This window comes from Aptenodytes patagonicus, chromosome 2 (assembly GCF_965638725.1).
Source record: "Aptenodytes patagonicus chromosome 2, bAptPat1.pri.cur, whole genome shotgun sequence".
NCBI classification, from domain to species: Eukaryota; Metazoa; Chordata; class Aves; order Sphenisciformes; family Spheniscidae; genus Aptenodytes; species Aptenodytes patagonicus.
Window position 1 is genome coordinate 129,303,868 of NC_134950.1, and position 20,020 is coordinate 129,323,887.

At 40.5% G+C, this 20,020-nt stretch overlaps 1 protein-coding gene across 2 annotated transcripts in view; it reads right to left on the reverse strand.

Moving 5' to 3' along the window:
• The window catches only part of LOC143156937 (ubiquitin-conjugating enzyme E2 E2), a 219,753-nt gene that overhangs the window by 18,866 nt on the left and 180,867 nt on the right, over positions 1-20,020 (reverse strand). For both annotated transcript variants that reach the window (XM_076331199.1, XM_076331198.1), the window contains exon 5: positions 7,753-7,900. In XM_076331199.1, the coding sequence (XP_076187314.1) occupies positions 7,753-7,900 (148 nt within the window). The remainder of the gene's footprint in view (positions 1-7,752; positions 7,901-20,020) is intronic.

A 20,020-nucleotide genomic window follows, 5' to 3' on the forward strand; every position in this document is an offset into this window, starting at 1 on the left:
TACAAAAAGGATATATGGCAAAACGAGATTATTTTGTTGTATGCCTGATAGTACTGTGCTGTGACGTTGCACCTGGTAGCCTGCGGGCGCCGGGGAAGAATTAAACTGGCAGGGGTTAGCCAGCCTCATAAAATTGGACACATTAAATATTGTTTCGCCAACTTCAAAGTATTTCAGTCATTTTCCAGAATATTCATCACATTTGACAAATCTACTCAAATATGTTCTGGATTATTACAGAAGGAGTATTTATGATTTTCCTGTCTTCTATAAGTCTTGACAAAAATGTTCTAAAAGGAAACAAAATTTCATTACAAACCAGTACAGAATATATTTGGGCACAGGAAAGACTAGGGGTCCTTTTTGATAAACTGAACAAAGCTGTTAAGCTGCTAAATGGCAAGGAAAAAAATCAGATTGGACTCTGAAGCAAAGTTTTTTGATAGTAGCAAAATGTGCAGATTATGGCTTTAAGGAAAAAAATTACAAGAATGAGGAAAATGAGAAGCGGCTCATCCCTTGAACTTGCTGTCATCCAGAGTTTCTAAGTTCACTTCATAACCGGGGGTGAGGGGAAAAGAAGGAATGATAATTGGGAAGTCTAAAAAATTGCAGAAGGAATATCTGACGTGAACCGGCACTGACAGAAAGCAGCCTCTGCTATGGAGAAGCACCAGCTGAGGAGAAACATCATACATGCTTTCTGTTAGATCGAGATATATAGAAGAACAGAGAGCAAAAAGATAAATCTAGTCTGCTGAGTGGCGAGGGGGCACGGACCTGTTCGTCATCACCTGGGGCTGGGTAGCCTTTTTGAAGTTCGAACATGGAAGCCAAACAGCAGAGCTGTGACCGCAAGTCAGCCAAATCCTCACTCGGAGCCAAACGCTCCAGCATGGAACAGATTGTATTTTTACAGCTATGTTACATTTTCCTTTATTAAGCTGCCTTAGGTTTATTTTTAAACCTTTTTTTTTTTTTTGACAGGCTAGCACTTTCAGATCTCACAGTAATTCTGAAAATAGATCTTTTTTATTGATACAGTGGACATCTATTAGTGTATTAAAATGCACGCTGGTATGGCTGGAGCTTATCAGCTGAAAAAACAGAGTTATTCCTGTGGAAACTAACATGTCGACACATACGCGTTTTGCAAGTCGCTGTGGCAATTTTTGGATGTTAATGGCCCTGCACCAGAGACGATCACTCCAATAAAGAGTCAGGAGAACGGAGCGTGTCAGTGGGCGTCACGTTGAAGGCTGGCAGCGTCGCTCCAACTCCCAGTGGGAGATGGGTTTTCCTGAGAGGGTTCAAATGAACCTACTTCCCTTTGCCTGGGGTGTGCAGAAGACAGTTCCATGGGCGGTGCAGGGGGCAGGAGCTCCTGGCAGCGTGGCAAGGGACTTCCTTAACTGGCCTACCTAGATTTACCTGTCAATACCTTATGCAAATTGGTAGAGATTAAGGAATTGCTACAAACAAGCATTTGGATGAAACTTAAATTTCCCAAATACTAACACAAATTCAAAATGTGGAGGCGCTCAAAACTTTCTAAACACCAAATCTATTCACGTTGCACTTGCACCCGTACCCTAGGGCCTCCTGCTAGGCATGCAGGTATGCACCCTGTCCGGAGCAATTCCAACAGCGAGCCTTGGGGAAGGCTGCTGAAGGCAAACCTGCTGAGGGATGGGGCAGTGGCATTGCAGCAGGACACCAACTTCCCTCCGAAAGTGTACGCTCCTGGCTGAAAGGGAAACGGGCTGAGAAATCAAGACAGTACGCCAATTCAAGCCTTCCCCTCTCATGTTGTCTGACTTAAATCTCCCCACCTACTCCTGTTTTGCAAAGGTCCTGGAAACAGACAGCAGCAATTCTAGCAGCTTTGTAGCAGGGCAAATACCGCTCAGGCTTTTAGGGCTTTTATGCTTATGTTGAAAAGTCACTCTCCAAAGTGCTGTTTCAGATCCCATTGAGGATCAAAGATATGCATTAAATTACGCTATTGAATCCTTTTCTGCAAAGGATGACAGAACTGGGATTTTATACTCTCAGCAGTAAGAGTACAGAACCTTACAAACCTTTAGGAAAATAACAAGGAAAAAAAAAAGAAAAAGGAGAAAGAATATCGTAATAACTGCATCCCATCTCTAAAGTCTCCTAAATACCAGTACCCTCGTGCAGGTGTAGGTAAGGGTGTTAATATTTTTTTGGCAGAAAATTTAGGCAAACCTAAATCATGCCAAACCACATGGGCAACTTGTAATTGCAACAGAAAAACAACAATAGTAGGTTATCCAAAATTGCCAGTTACACCTACTCTGTGATGAAAACAATGAAATTTCTGGGGAAGATAAAGGCAAAACATAAGGATGACTCATATAAAGAAAGCTTGAAAGCATGTCTCGTGTCCCTTAGTGAGACAAGTAAAGATCCCCATAATCTTAGGATCTTGGTTTGACTTTGTTTATCTATGCTTAGATAAATGTAAGTCATTAAAATGCACAGCCATGTTACTTAATGTGGGTTAACAAAGTATCAAACCATCTAGTAAATTCATGATTCATGGCAGTACTTGTAAAACAACAGCACATACACTTCTAACCGAGGTACGTTATATTTGAAAACCACAATATGCGTTGCAAAGTTTTTTAACATAAGCAGTCTACTTTTCAGATGTGCTGAGCAACTGCAACTTCTATAAAAATTGATGGGGCTCACATCAAAGTAATGTGGCGGTATCTGTCCAACTCATTTACTCTTATAAGTACATTTACTGTGAGGACACGTACGCTTCAACCTCAAGCTATGTTCACAGCAAACTTTACATGTAACACTGCACAAACTGTCTCACATTTTCTGGTGGGTTTAAAGGATAACGAGACAAGCAGCTTTACACTGCTAATATAACATGCCACCGAAGTATCTGAGAGCAGAGTCAGACCAACTAACCCGGCCAGTGCTGATCCAGGTGAAGTGGTTACTGCTGCCAGTTGTTTGTGCATTTCCTTTGCCAGAGGTTAATGCCCTTTTTCTAGCAAAAGCTTTTTCTTTCTTTTGCTCTCTCTTCCTTCTTTTTCCTTTTCCTTTTTTTTCTTTTTCTTTTCCTTTTCCTTTCTCCATCGTTTCACCAAATCGGGTTAGAAAGCAGACAAACAGTGAAAATGACAGGGCTAAGAAAGAAATAACCTTTGACAGGGCTGCCAGTGAGACAGGGACATCCAACAGGGAGTAGTAAATATTTCAACCTGGATGATAGTGATGATGAGCGGGTTAGTCTGTCTAGTCATGCCTCATGCCCCGATGAACTCCACACGAGTCAGGCACGTTGAGGAAGGATGACTGCAGCACGATGGAGGGGCAGGAGGGGGCTGCGAGGACGAGCAGGGGAACGGAAAGCCTCTCTTACAGAAGGAGGCTAATAGACACAGGTCTGGTTACTGTGCAGCAAATAAGACCAGGAGGAAAGAGGATGGTTCTTCATTAATACATCGGTAATGAAAAACAGGAAAACTGTCACTTAAGCTATAGGATAACAGTTGCTTAAAAACAAGTGGGTATAAAATTCCCGTGAGTCGCTTCAGGCTAGAAATCTGGCAGCAGTTTCTAAAGAGCAAAGCAAGTGAGGCTCTGTAGAGCCCCTCAGCAGTTTTTTTGGTTACAGCAGCCAGCCAAGCGTTCAGCCTAACTGGGCACATTTGTGGGAAAGTAATGTTGTGGCTGCTCCCTGCCTCAGGCTGCTCCTCATATCCTCTCTCTGCACCACTGTGCACAGCCCCATCGCTGGAACTCGCAGCCAGGCATGGCCTGCCACACGGGGAACAGGAGCAGGAGCAGCGCCGAAGCATTTGGTTCAGGAACGTCAATGGTATGATCGAGGGATAAAATCCCCACTGGCCGTGGAACTTGTGTGTGGGAAAAATGGTAAGGAGCTAGAGGCGGAGGATGACATCAGAAGTGAAGAGGATGGTGTGAGGGAGATGTAGCAGGTTTTATTCTGATGTCCTAATCAAGGCTTAGCAGCATGTTATTAAGCAGACATGATTCGATGTTAAGAGTGTTCAGACATCGGGGATAATCAGGCCAGCCAAGTTCAGACTTTGAATGTGTGAAAAAGGAGGCCACGCGAAGAAAAAAGTTGCAGCGCAGTCTCGTCGGTGTTTCAATTTATTTTCTCTGAAGCATTTGCAAATGAGAATTTTCCTGGGGAAAAATTCCCCACCTTTGGCAGGGCTGAGGTGGCAATGACCAACTGAGAACAGTAAGCATTTCAACCCAGATCAGCATCACCAGCGCTCTAAATATAAAAATAATTAATCTGTTTTCATACTTGAAGCTCAGTAAAAATACAAAACCTCAGGGGCCATCCACACTTGAAAGCTCCTTTGGATTAAGGCAGTGTGGGAATTTACACTCCCCAGGCTCTGCTTGAATACTTAAAGTACAGTTGACTTTTACTCCAAGTAAGACCGTTTTTCATGACTTGACTTAATACATTTTCAAAGAGGGGAGTGTCCATAGACGGAGTTACTCTGAAATAACTAACTGCCCACGTAGACAAGCCCTAGCAGCTAACATTGGAAGTAAATATTTTCAGCGCTCAAGCACAGAGCCTACGAGCACTTACTCACATACTCGGTTTCATGCAGATGAATGTATCTATCAGGTTTTGTAGGGTTGCTCATGCACATGCCAAAATATTTACAGGATTGGGGCCCTGCCTTGTAGAAAAAGATGCGTGCTGTGCCCCAGAGTACCACCTTAAAGAAAAATACGAATCCCTGGATTGAATGCTAGTGTATCCCATCATCTCTCGCATCTCTCTGATACCATTCCAGTTGGCTCTCTCGCACTCCCAGATAATTCACACATGTTCACTCATACACAAACTCTACAGCACCCCTTCCCCCCACGAAAAAGTCAGCCAGCTGTTACAAAATTCAGACATTTCATTAACACAGTTTACTGGCTGATACTGCCAAGCAAAATAGAGACAATTAATAATAATCAGGACTGAAGGGTCTGAGACAGCTTATGAGTAAAGGATTCTACTAGTTGTTTAAAAAGGACAAACTCACTCCTGCCTGGAGTGATAGGGAACAAAGGGCGGTGATGTATAACCGGGGAGGAAAGAGACTCTCTCCGTGGCTTTTGTAGATTACTGTGTGAATGACAGGAGCGGCAGGAGCAAATACCTCTTTTCATTTGCTCAGCCTGCTGGAGAAGAATAGCAGCGCTTGCCAATGAAGCTGCAGCTGTGCTCCGGCTCCGTTTAATCACTGTGTACGACTGAGGGTTAATTAGCTGCCATTCTTACTGCTATTTGTTGTTCTAATGAAGATTTGCATAAATGTACGACTAGGGGGTAACTGATACTTGATTTTTCCCTTCAGAGAGGCTGGGGGTGGAAAACTCTCCCATCCCAAGTGTTTATGTTTGTGGGAGATTCAGTGTTGCCTTTCCATTTGACCTGATCTGCTTCTGGCTGATGAATGGTGAACAAAGAGTTCAGAGTTGCTTATCAAATCGAGACCCCTGTTGGGTTTCTGCCTTTAGAAAGTGGCAGACTAGTTAGATGAAGAGAGGACCGAGGGATTAGAAAATTACTCGCAGCTGACAGAGAGGAAAATACATATATGCATGTTTCTGTATCTATATACGTACATATATATGTGATATATTTCAGTGATAGGTATCTCAGTGATAGATATATCAGTGATGCATCTCTCTCTCTCTCTCTCTCATGTTCAATCTGGATGGCATGGAACCAATAATTTGTTAATGATAAAATGTCATAAAAAATTTATGTCATAAAGCAGTACAACCAGAACAGGCTGTAGCATATCAGGCAATACACTGAAAAGTAAGAACTTGCCTTCTGTTGTACATCACTAACATTCAAAGTTCACTTATTATAAAAAAAGTATCTAACACAAAACAGGCAATCTCAAAGGAAGGCAAAAATGACTCGGAAGTTCACATCTACCTGCCACCAGCTCTTCCTAAGAGGGCAATTCAGAATACAAATTAAGAAATTGCATTAATTCCTCAAAAAATCATAAGAAAATTTTAACATGAAGCAGTAACAAAATCCAAAACTTCTTTGTAATTAAAGAGAAGGTTTGAAAATGAAACGTCATAAATTTGTTTTATTTACTATGGTCATGACAATGCTTATGGCTACTAACTGAAAGAAACTGAATGGAAGAATAACCTCCTGTTTTTATTATGTTAACTTGTTGCATATGATAATAAATTATGGGTAACTGTTTTCAGTGTTCCTCTAACACACTTGGTCAGCTAAAACTGTTGTTTGACAGCATCTGTAAAATAGCCTAAGGGAAAGAAAAAGATTGAGAGGGCAGAGGCAGTAAATTTCTAAACTTCAAATCACTACTGGAAAGAGGCAAGCTTTCAAATTGACTGTATCCCCCCAAAGAGAGGCGACCACAAATGAGCACACACTTATTGCCAGTTTCTCAATCCCAACACAGCTTTGCAGTGTCTCTAGCTCTTTACCTTGTCTCTACAACACATGAGCAAATATTCATTTGCTTTTCTTTACACTTCTGTCATCCATCCGCCTGACTTCCTATAGGAACCTCTGCGTATTTTGGGGTAGACACTAGCAGAAGTCAATCTTTCAGACACGTAAGCAGAGAGCATCCAACACACCTGAAATAAATGTGCCTGAAATGGTAACACAGGGCTCCTTTACCACTCCAGCTCTGAGCTGGAAGGAACGCCATGGGTTTTAACGCTACATACAGTAACAAAGCCACATGAAAATAAAAACAGTCAATTGCATTTTTGCCCACTTTCACCTTATTTTGAGCTTGGAAATAATTCAGTCTTATGTTACAGCATTTTACTCAGCCCTTGATTCCACAAGAATCTCTTTGCAAAGCAATTTTTAGCCCTTTGGTTGGGGAGAAAAGTTTAAAAACAGGAAACCTAAAGGTTTAAAAACTAGATGGCAAATTAAAAAAAAAACTGAAGTGTACAGTAAAAAATAAACCAGCAACAACCCTCACAACAGAGGGTTGAACACTTTTACAACTGTAAACAATCACTTCATTTTTCTTTAATGATTCTTTAATAATTTCTCTATACTACGATTTTCCGAGGCTGCAGTCAGAATCATTCATTGGTAAATAGGGTAAGAGAAAGTGGAAATTACAGATCTAGTGGTCAATGGCAGAAAACAAATCTAAAAGAGCTGAGGGAAGAGGTTAAGTGCTACGCTAGTTAATAAGAATGACAGCTTGCTTTGAATACTCATACTGGCTGTCCAGGATATTGAATAAACCTCATTTAAATTAATTTTCATTATTTGTAGAGTCTGTGTTAGACATCTATCATTGTCAGTACTATTAATATTCTTTTCAGAGACCATATTATCAGCATGTTTAAATGAAAGCTTTCCTTTTCAATATTTATTAACTCATTAATATTTCTTGGTACTAATATCCTGGTTGTAATATCCAAATTAGTGCCTACTACAAGGTATTTTCTACTGATTAGACTTTCTGAATTAAAAGATTTTTATTCTCAAGTACTAAAAATGCACTTGAGCTCCTGAAATTGTGCTTTCTTTCTATACTATGTCTTAATATGAATCACTGGCATTTAAAATTTACATTTTTGTCTTTTTTTAGTAGGTAGCAGTAAAACAGCGCACTGGCCACGTCCTAGTAGCTGACCAAATATGAACTGTGAGCAAACGTGAATGTGAAAGTTAATTCATCTTACCCGGGTTGCAGTCTGTGAGGAGGGAGCAGATGGAGAGAAGAACTTTAGAAATGGTTAACGCTGGGCTCCAGTTGTCTTTTAAAATGTCCAGGCAGATGACGCCTTGGCTGTTAATGTTACAGTGGTAGATTCTTGTCCGAAATGTTACCTAGAAAAGACAGCGTGTCTAAGTACAACGGTGTTCAAGCCAATAATTACACGATTATTAAGCAATTAAAAAATTATATAAACTAACATTCTGCTTTCCTGGTTGAAATGCCAGTAGTCTGCTACTGTCAGTTAAAGACTGGGCAAGACAGGGTTATTCATAAGAAAATAAAGAAAATAAAGTCTGCCTCTTCCACCTGTGGCCAGCAGTGGAACTGGTTTGTGCAAGGTGAGAATGGGACATGTTTCCCGAGCTTCCTCTTGCCTTGGTCTCACTGATCTCATTATTTTTGTATGGGGCCAAAAAAAGCTATTCCAGCCCCTGATCTGGACAACATTCATAACTCAGGCCCACAGCTACTTCACGCTTTGAAGGGAGGCAGAAGAAGACAGACTCTTCTGCCGTCTTCATCTGTTCACTGTTTGACCCGATAGATTAAGCTGGAAAAAAAATGTGGAGGCATCACATCAGTGATTCCTGGAAAAAGTAAAGTGAAATATCTTTGAGAAAGGCTGCTCAAATAAAAGGCTTTTATTTCCAAATTTTAAGTTACAGCTGAATGAGTAGAATCGCTTACAAACACCTTTTGGTTTTTTTTGTAGTTGATTTTGAGGATTTCTGTATCCATTTTATATTGTCTCCCAGGTGATCCTATATGTAACAAACCAAGGAGGAGATCACTTCTTTTAGCCTAGAATGATGTGCTTCTGCTTCAAGTTGAAGATACAGGCCTTTGATTTTAAAAGAAGTTCAGCTATGAAAGTCCACTTTGTAGCTCAGAATGAATACTGGGGCCACCAGATAAGAAGGGACAATATAAAAAAACTACCCCTTGGGGGTCTCCATCAAGGACTAATTTCTCCATCAGTTCTACCCAAAAGACAAGCCAAACCAGATGGCTTTAATGACATGTTCATAACATCTAAAATTAAGATGTGCAATTTCAGTGGTCTACCTCATTGGCAATAACCCTGCCAACAGAGGGGCTGGTTAGGCAGGAGACAGCAGCAGGCAAAGCACACCCCAATTTAAGAAAGCTGTGCTTTTCACCAGAATTGGGCAGTGCTAATAACTGGGAGTGTGTTGTGGTTTAACCTGGCAGGCAGCTAAACACCACACAGCCGTTCGCTCACTCCCCCCCTGCCCAGTGGGATGGGGGAGAGAATCGGAAAAAAAAAAGTAAAATTTGTGGGTTGAGACAAAGACAGTTTAATAGGACAGAAAAGGAAGGGAAAAATAATAATAATAATGAGAAAAGAATATACAAAGTAAGTGACGGACAATGCAATTGCTCACCACCTGCCGACCGATGCCCAGCCAGTCCCCGAGCAGTGGTCACCACCCCTGGCCAGCTCCCCCCAGTTTCTATACTGAGCATGACGTCGTATGGTAGGGAATATCCCTTTGGCCAGTTTGGGTCAGCTGTCCTGGCTGTGCCCCCTCCCAGCTTCTTGTGCACCTCCAGCCTTCTCAGTCGGTAGAGCATGGGAAGCTGAAAAGTCCTTGACTAATGTAAGCACTGCTCAGCAACAACTAAAACATCGGTGTGTTATCAACATTGTTCTCATCCTAAACCCAAAACCCAGCACTGTACCAGCTACTAGGAAGAAAATTAACTCTATCCCAGCCGAAACCAGGACAGAGTGCTTAGGCACCTATCCCTGCTCTACCACACAGATAAACCTGCTTCTGGAGAGTAATGGAAACTGATGACGGGCATGCTCCTGTTCTGATTTTATTCAGTATCAGAAATCTCAGTGATTTCAGTGGGATTGACATCAGGCCACTTATCAGTATGCAGAAGAGAGGATACAAGTGAAATAACATGGTACCTGTTTACTTCTATTAAAAAAAAATCATTCTCCAACACACTGAAAAATTCTGCCCCTTTGGATTAAATCAAGCAGCTTGACAAAATAATGGAAAGAAAAGGTAGTAGATTTCTGGTATTAAAACACTACATTCAACAAGAAATACTTTTTCTCATAAGTACTTTTCCACATAAATCTGGGAGAGTACTTTTGGGCCCAGTGTCATGCACCAGTGAGTTCTGTAACAAAGATCTCAACAAAGCAAGTTTGTAAGTTTTTAAATGCATCTATGTCTAAACGTATTTCCAGTTAATAGGATAATTTAATAGTTTGCCACTCCATACCCTACGTATTTGTAGGTTCTTTCCTTTTTTCCCCCTACAGTTGTGGTTTTGCTTATTGTTTTCCAGCCTAAGTGCTTCACTTCCAGCACTTTTATGAGAATTAAAAATATGTCTGGCACAATGAGCCCAATTCATCCAAACACTATACCCAGATGATCTATTTTTTCCCCTCATTAGGAGTCCAAGCACATTCAGCATTTGGAGTGAAGAAGTCTTCTGCAAGATCAAGAAAATAGTATTTAGTGATAAAATTAAATGTTTGTCTACAAAGGGAAGCTATTTTGGAGAAGGAAGGTTACAAATACAGAAAAGTGGAAAACTACCTTACACAAACTGCATGTCAAAAGTGTCCACAACGGGAGGTGGTGTGGAGGAGCATCCTGTGAACTGTAGGTCAGCGTTCATTAAGTCCCCAGATAGATTAACTCCAGGCACTCTTATACTTGAGATATGAGTGAATCAGGGAAGGCTTCCTAGCAGGATGTCCCATGACTCGGGCAAACACTTTAGCACCTGCTTAATTTTAAGTATTGTATGCTTACTTCTCAGTACCTTGTTGGAATAAAGTTTTTGCTTAATTATTTTTCCTGAACAAAGGTGCTTTCCTATGCTTCCGTGATGAAAAATTTGAGGCCTTTATTTCAGTGATATCTGAATACACCGAGTAATAAGATATATGTGGTCTCACCGAATGCAGGGGAAACACACTGAATCCATCGCACAGATTAAATTATACCCTCTAAATTATTTACAGACGGGTCAGTCTGAGCTTGTAACCTGCTTAAGACAAGGCCATCAATTTGAGCCTGTATTTTAACATGTAACTGTTTTGCCGTCAGCTGAGAGGACAGACACGTTGCCACATGTTCCCCTGACTTAGCTGCTTTTGAATCCCTGAAGTAGGGACACTGGGAATTTGGCAGGATCCAGAGAGCCACTGGGATGAACAGAGGTAGTTCATGTCTTTCATAAACTGTTCAACACTCCATTGCCATCTTAGGCTATCTATCTGGTGGATAAATGCATGTGGGACTACACCCGTTTGTAGTTGGAAGGGTACTTTTAGCAAATACTTAGACCTGAAATGTAGCATTTTTTCACTATGAGCACATCTTAAACCCGTGACACTGAGGAAGGCGCCCACTTACAAGATAAGGCTTGCTGCTTATCATTGACAAATATGTCACCGACTCGCCAAACATGCCAGTACACTTTAAAATACCTGCCTGAGTACACAGAGACATTTTAATGACCAAAAAATCAAAGCTTTCAGAATTTCCAAAGAAGCTGTACTAATGACAGCCTTAATACACTGGGAACTGTGGACTGACGGTGGCAGGTAACGGTGTTCTTATCCCAAAGCAGCATACAGTACAACTGGGATGACATACTGCTTTCCTCATCTAGGTATTGCCTCAAATTGCAGCTAATGTGGGAAATGCTGACATGTAACTTTCTGGATGTTGTGTTTACCATACCCACATTTTAAAGTTATGCAGGGTCGTTGCTATTATATGTGTAGTGAGAAATCAAGTGATAATACCATTCCAGGGGAACTACATTTTCTTTAATATGGTCATATTTTTACTTTTGATGCCACTTAAATGGTTCCTATAAACGGTGCACTCTAATTCTGTTTATTCCCTAATGAAAACACCTAAACAATCCCATGCAAGGGCTCAAGGGAGTGTGTGGGTGTATAGGAGAAGCTATCCTCAGACAAATGAATGGTAAAGGAGTAATTTAATTTTTTTTTGAACAGTAAGTGTCCTCTATGGATTTACTCTCTTTGATTCTGCAGTTTTAAGAGGGTATCTCATTTTTATTGAATAAAAGTGTGGGTCAGAAAAATGTGAATTACAGGAAATAGGGAAAAATGGGACTATCTTCTGAAAACTGCAAGAGTACTATAAACAAGCTTTTAAAAGGTAATGATAAGGCATTTATATTCAATCAGTTTTGGAAGTAAACAATAATAAACTAAGTTGTTTATCTACTGCTGAATGCCAAACCCTTCTGAATACTGTAAAACAGAATTAAACAAATAAAAAAACCCTTTATATAGTCACTATGAAGAAAATGAGGTTGTCTATTCAAAAGGGGGAGAAAAAATGATTAGAGAGAAAAGAAGTACATGTAAAGCTATGGCTGGCTGTTCATTGAATAAGTTTTAGGACCGAAAAAAGACTGTTTATAATACCTGGGAAGAGTGAATTAAGATGGATTTCAGTTGAGTGACTGGAGGCAACTGGTTGTAGGCAAGATAAATCACTCCTGGATCTCCTTTGAACACCAGTTTTCCAGCATGATGTAGTCCTAAAATCAATCACTCTCTCTCTTTTGCACCTACTGTTCCTATGTTAGGTCTAAACCCAAGCAGCCGCTGTGGCATCGGCATCTATGTGTGTGACTTTTTTAACCTTCGCTGTGAGATTCAGAGACAGGCACGTAAAGGCACCGCAGCTTTGAAAGGGCTGGTCCCACAAACACATCTCATGCACTTCTAGACTCCACTGAATTCAGTCGTAATTCTCTTCAAAAACGCATCAGGAGGAAGAAATGATTCTCCCGTTTTGCATATTAGCACACAAGGGATTACAGCATGCACTCAGGAATTGCTTTCTTCAGCCTGTTTGCGTTCAAACTCTCACCTCCTGTTCCTCATTCCTCCCACTGAAGCCTGGTGACTGTGTAGGGAGAGATGAAAGATTCCCAGAGTCAGCAGGAGAATAAACAAAAACAACCCCCTTTTGCTGGGCCAACGCAGGAAGCAGGGCTGAGATCCCAGGGCTCTCATTCCTGCAGTTTTGGAAAGTTCCTTTCAAGCTCTTTCATTTCTTACACGGGTGCAACCCTGCATGCCTGCCTGAGATGAAACTTCTGTCTTCCTCAAATATTCCCCTGGAGTTCTGTTTTAATAAAACTGTGGTGGCACTACCTGAAGTGGAAGAAGTTGTACTGCACACAGAAAAGGTTATATATATATTAAAAAATATGGTGCCCTTTATGATGATGTTCATGGAGCTCAGGAGGGAGTAAGTAGTTCCCATCTCAGTTTGTCAGACTTTATGAGCAATAGATTTGTCTGCTCGAATAGAGAGAATAATAAAAACAAGATCAGGCCTACACTCTTTAGTCATATTAGAAAAATACTACAAAACAACCTAAATGAAAAATATCTATAGCTGTGAGTGGCACAATGTTCATGCAATAGCCTTTACATTAACTAGCATCCTTAAATTTCTTACAGAGCGCACTTCATTTTATCTATACCCAGCACTGAGGCTGCCTTTCTAAGACAGGGTGATCCATCTCTGGTTTGTAACTACAGGTTTGTAGCATGCACATGAGGAATCGTTGAGATACTTAACGGATTATCACATAAAGTGCATAATAAATGACTGACCACATGATGCTCACGATTAAAGAGCACTATTTAAATATATGCCAAGAAATGAGCTTCAGCCCGTTCTTAAAAAACTTGCTCACACCTAATTTTAGTTGGTAAAGAATAGCTATAGTTTATTTTATCAAAGGAAAACACGTCATCTGCATTAGCAGGAAATAATAAATTGTAATTACTTTTGTTTGACTTACAGAAAAGTCTGATATGCAAACTACACTGGGTTTCTGTGGCAAAATGCACCATGCGAGACATAGCTAGCCAAAAGTGGTAACAATTTAAAAGGGATATAACAGCATCCACATGAGTTAACCTTTAATATTACTGAAAATGAAACAGTATGCAATATGAGTAATTATTCATTATATTCATGGTAATTATGAAGCTGAGTAACTACTCACACTGTCTCATTGAACAGACTGTTGCAGGGGAAAAAAAAAAATGAATAAGCACAGCAATACCAAATGTCTACATTATATAAACGTACTCATTTTGCACACAGATTTAATAGCAGAAAAAGTAAAAAGGGACCTTGATAATCTTTGATGTACCTGAGAGGGCAAATAAAAAATTATCCTAAACTTACACAGTTTTCTGAAAATAGAGGAAGAGCAGGAGAGAACAAGGGAAATGGATTACTGTTCGGGTTAGGGATATTCAGAATAGAAACAATATTGCAAGATGCAAAGCATCGAAAGCTTTCTCTAACAAAGTCAATATGAATTTTTATAAAATGATTTTCATTTAATCAGCACAATCTTTCTTACAATTAGTAATTCCATATGGTAAGTCAGCAATAAAGTCCTTTTATAGAGAGTAAAATTTTTTAAGATTTACTGGCCATTTAACTTTTATAAAATAAATCCTCCCTTTCATGGTTTAAAGCATGCAGGCTGTATCGTCCTACACGCACGCCTCTCTGGAGTTCGCCAAAGTGCTCCTTCATGTTTGGTTTATTGCAATCCAACTCTTCTCACCTAAACGTGAGTAAGCCTAGCACATAGCAACATTTTCATTTTACATGAAAAAATGGTATATCACCATGTGGCAGACAGTACCTGGCGTTTTACTGTTCTTCCTAATTCTGCTATGCTTCTGTAGGAAGGGAGCTCCCGGCTGTGCTCAGGGAATCGAGGCAGGTGTGGCAGGCACGGGGCTCCGGGCACAGGGCTGCCGGTCGGGGGGGGGCGTGAGGGCAGGCTGCAGCAGGCACTTCAAGTCCTAAATCTTATTCTAAGAAACCTGGGCTTTTTTTACTTGCCCAGTTTTAACAGCCTTTGGGTATTTAGCTGCTCCCTACATGAGAAGTTCTAGGCAGATTGACCTCAAAACCGTAGTTTTCTGTCCTAATTGGTTCATCTGCTCTTACTCTATAGTAATAATGTACATAAAATTCTTTCTCTCACATCCGTATATATATATGTGTGTGTGTGTAAAAGAGGACAAGAATGAGCATTGATATATGATGTATTTTTAGATCACGTGCATTTTATGCAGTAGTAAAACGTGTGTGATATGGCAGAATTATGTAGTTTCTGAAACATTCAATAGACATCACAAGTCCTCTTTTGAAAAGACAAGCAGTATGCAAAACTCTGCTGTGAGGCAGAAGATATTCCCCATAAGATGCCTCTACAGGCCCTTTTGGGGAACTTAGTGTATGGGGTATTTATAGGAAATGGGAGGAAAAGATGAACCACCTAAGTTTTGGGGAAGGAAAAGAGGAAGAGTTTAGTCGGATAGAGACATTTTCATCAAGACTAAATAAATCAATACAAACTACTGATATAAATTAGTATCTTAAAAACAGAGTGAAAAAGAAGGCTATTCATTAGAAAAAATGGCAATTCAATTTGGCAATTACTAGAAGAATTATCAGATAACTGAATTCAAAGGAAATCTCAGAGATTTACACGGTATTGCCCTATCAAAAGTGACTTTTGCATTTATTCGCAATAAAATGTAGTTATTGATCCTTTCCTCAGCCTGACATATTTCTGCTTGCATCTCTGTCCTCCGCTTCACGTCTCTGTGATTCTGTCATTTTGAGAGGCATTCGGGTTTCTTCAGGAGGCACCTGGGTTTGACCTGTCCCGAGCCCTGTATCGCTGCACGCTGCCCCATAGGTTCAGCGTTACCTGAAGATATGGGACCTACGGAACCAACGGAGTTTCGCTGCAGGTGGTGCAAGCGTGGGAACCGCACGCTGCAGTTCGCATGCCTGCGAAGAGCCGCTCCGAGAAGAGCGGGACTTGGGCTGATACTGCTAGCTCTGACAGCGGTCTGCTGGTGGTAGGTTGTCCATTTCTCTCTCTCAAAGACTCACGTGCATCTGATTTCTGCCTGCAGCCACCCGAAGCCTTCGCTCGCTGGGAAAGCCTGCCAACTCCATTTATTGTCACGGATGAAGGATCCATGGGCTGCTCTCAGCAAGAAGGTGTAAAGGCGAAGAACAAGGGAGCGCGGAGGCACAGCGAAGGGGCCGGGGGAGGCAGCGGTGTGGGAATGCGCCAGGCGAGGGACCACCAGACGGTCAGGAAGAGCAGGGTGGGGAGGGCAGGAGGCCGCTGAGAAAAGCTGTGAGCAGCACAGCACGTCACTGAGAGCTAATGTGATGTGACAGAGGCTATGAGAGAAGTATGATGAGGCAAATGAACGTAAGGGGTAACAGTGACAGGAGAGCATCGCATTTGAAAGTTGATCATACAATGGTAGTATCTGGGGGGGGCAAGAGAATGTAGGTTGAAGCCCTGCCTGCACCAGGGTTGCAGAGGTGGTAAATAGCCATGCTCAAAGAGGCTTTACTTAAGGTTATTCCGAGTTTGAGAGCTTCAAATGTAAATTGTGTTAATAGTGATACATGCAAGTTAAAGTGTGGGTCTGCCTTGTAAGGTTCATTTTAACAATTTAGGTTAGAAATACCAAGGAATGCTTATTTTTTCTCATCTACTCTTGTAAGCACCGTTTTTCTATTACACTGCAGATAAAAGTGTCCTTAACAGCCAATCACATATAAAATAAGTATGAAAAGTAGAGTAGAAGCCAAGAATAAAAATAATTGCCCCTCATACATGAGGCTGAATTTATGGAATAGGTAGAAAGTTTGTACCACAGGAGAAGGATGCCACATAATGATATTTAGTGCATAGAGATTAGCGTTATATGACCATTACATATAAAAATTGAAGGGATGCTTAATATTGCCATTAAGACCAGATTCTGTAGACACTGTGCATTATATTTACAAAGGAAAAAGACCCTCCTTGCAGTCAAGCAGCTGATTTAAAACAGCTAAGCTTTCAAATACTGAGAACAATTTTTCAGTCAGTCGATAGACATATGAGATTTATAAGGAGGAAATGGAGTTTTCTGTTATTTTAATTTTGATTTAAAGGTGATTTAGCATATTGCAGCTTTCAAGTCCTGCGAACCATTTTTCAGTCAGCTGAGATTAAAGCCCCTAGCAAGATTAATTGTAGAGTTGGGATTAAGAGATTTTATAAATCACTCAAATTCAAAAATAAAGCTAGCAGAGTACTAGGATAATGATAGATATATCCATATTGTATCAGCTACAGCTAAATTGAATTGACACTGTAATAGACTGAATGCAGTCAAATATGAGAGTAGAAGTTATTAATAAAGATTATTCTTGATGAAAATGCAGACACCACTGCAGTGACAATTCCTGGGGGGAGAGTTCTCTTGAAGAGCATTCATTTTTCTACAAACACCTGTATGAAAGACCCTGGTATGGCTTCCTGATTTGTCAAGGCTTCCTGCTCCGGAGGGACAGCATGCAGGATAATGAAATTACCGCCCTTCCTTCAATAACTGTAGTGTACATAAAGATGCAGTGTTAATTTGTTACGATGGCTAAACTTTATAGGATCTCAGATCAAAAAAGTTTGCATACTTGGGGAATTCACTGATTTCTTATGTGGACTGAGGACAGAAATTGAGCTGAAATTCTTTCAGATTAGGCTGACTGAAAGATGTGATACATCCTATTCACATACACGTGTGTATACATACATACACACCACCACCCCCCCCGATACACCCCCCCCCCCACGAGACATCGATCTATGTGTAACTATATATCCCATTCAATACCCCAAAGAAAAAGACAGAGCAAGAGAGAGAGCTTTCCTTTGTTAAAGCCAAGGGGCGAACTGTCTGAATCCATTAAGGATGAAAGGAAGATAGTTAGCAGGAAAAAGAAATCTCAAAGGTATTTCTAAAAAAGGTTGAGGGTCATTAAGGCACTGGAGAAATGTAAGGTTATTTCCTTGGCAGGCCATCTAAGTATTTTTATTCATTTCTTTAAGTGGCTGCTCTGAACAGGGCACAGCTTTCCCTGTTCTTCAGTCCACTGCACTACAAGGGAGATGCTGTATTTTGGGGGCGAAGTGAAACCTCACCTTGTGACTAAGACTGAAGCCTCAGCAGTATCTGGCCTTTAGCAGAAGGTGAGATCACGTCCACATCTATGCCTCGCTTTGTCTGTTCCATACCTTCCTCCCGCCTGGTATCTCATAAAACCAATGTGATACTTAGGATGCAGCTGAAAAGAGAACAGCGATTCTGCAGGCTGCTTGCTTTCTTGCTGACTCAGCCAACTGGGTGCTCAGCTAATTTCCGCAGTGCTACAGAAGCTTCCTCACAGTGGAGGCAAGGAAATATTTTTAATTGATTAGAGCCTCCCAGAAAGCCAAAGCTAATTTGTCAGTTCTCAGATGAGCTGTTCTAAAAATCGTGTTCTCTGGTTGTAGAGATAAATCGGAGTTAGGCTGGGACGGCCCTCCATCACTCCTATTCAGGCTGCATCGGTCACACATAGGTAAACTTTTTTGGGGAAGAACAACTCCCTCCTCTGCATGAGTGTGCTGCAGTTGTTGTGAGTGAAGCCAAATGCCATTGATTTAAAAGGAAAGCAGAGCTGAAAGGGTCAGTGACCTCTGGCTCGGAAAATCTGGAGTCCAGTTTCAAGGCATGAGACAAAGTTGAAAGACTGAAATAGACTGGCTTCAAAGGGGAAAAATGAATATTATGAGAGCAAATTATACTCTGACTTATCACATGGTAAATTCTATTTTGGTGAAGAATAACTTAATTTGATATTCTGCTTATGGCTTAACTTTAGGGAGACACTGACAGGTAAGGACAGACAAAAGGAAAACTATGGACCTGTAGGGGAAAGGCTGGTTGGTGCAGACTGGAAGGGAAACTTCATGGCAGTGATGCTTGGCTATACAAAACTAGGAATGTGAACTGGACCACACAGTATACAGATATAAAACTTTAAAATCTTAAGAGGATGCGACGTTGAAGGCTACAAAGGTGTAAAAACTGAAGAAATACATAAAAGTGAAAGTTTTGGATAGATACTTTTTCTTTGTTTAAACAAAACCTGAATGAATGAGTGATTCAGTTTCTTTGATGTGATAAAGACAAAGTGGGAAAGCAGGTTAACTATCTAGAAGAACAAATGAAAATTACTTTATACATTTGTTAAAAAAACCCCAAAATATAGGTCAAACATCTTTTCTTCATGTGCAAATGTGCTCTCAGATATTTAATTTTATTTCAATTAATGTTTTCCAATATGCAGCAGGGTGCCCGATGATCAGAATAGGAATCAACGGTGTTTATAGACAGTATATTTAGAAAATACTGAGAACTTTGTATAATACAAACCAAACAATGGTTATTGTTAAATTAATTATTTTAATTATATTAATAAAAATAAAATACATTTATCCAGAATCCACTTTCAATATATTTTTCTTATTTTAAAAATTACTTTACCCTTCCCAACATCCATGTGCAACATACACATGCACGATAACAGAGTGCACAACATCTGAGAATAGGTAAGGAAAAGGGATTGTGGAAATCTTTCTTCAGATTTTAATACACTTTGGATTAGGCCCTTTAACAGTAACTATGTTATGTGACATGGGCATTTGCCTTTGGAACCTCAGGCTGGGTCAAGTAATTGCATCTGGGAAATACAGTTTCTGTTTCTTCCCAGGTCTTTTGTGGTCACATTTTTCGAAGATCAGTTTTGACAGTACTCATTTAAATGTTTCCTTACTTCATAGTAAAAGAGGGCTGAAAATGGCCCACAAAAATCTCAGGAGGAATGTATGAATTCAATCATAGCGAGAAATGTGAATTAGACCCTTTCTGCTATGTACTTACAGGGAGGTAATCTTGCCAACACTCAGGAATACATTTTATGTCTTTCTCAGTACATTCCACAGTCTTGTACTTTATCTCCAGATTTTTTAAGATGATAGAGCCATAAGGAGTGGGACTATACTTAGAAAAAAAATCTAAGATAATCTATTCCCATAACCCTAGGACCCATGATATTGAGAACAGCACCAAATATCACAAATCTTGTGGTGAAGTAGAAGAGATGTCACACCCAGTGACACAGATAGCACCGTACCGTGAGGCCATACGTTACGTTCCACGTACCCACTACCTTTCTTTTGCTAGAAAGAAGCGAGTTGGAGAACATACTTAACCGCCATTTCCCAACAATACTGAC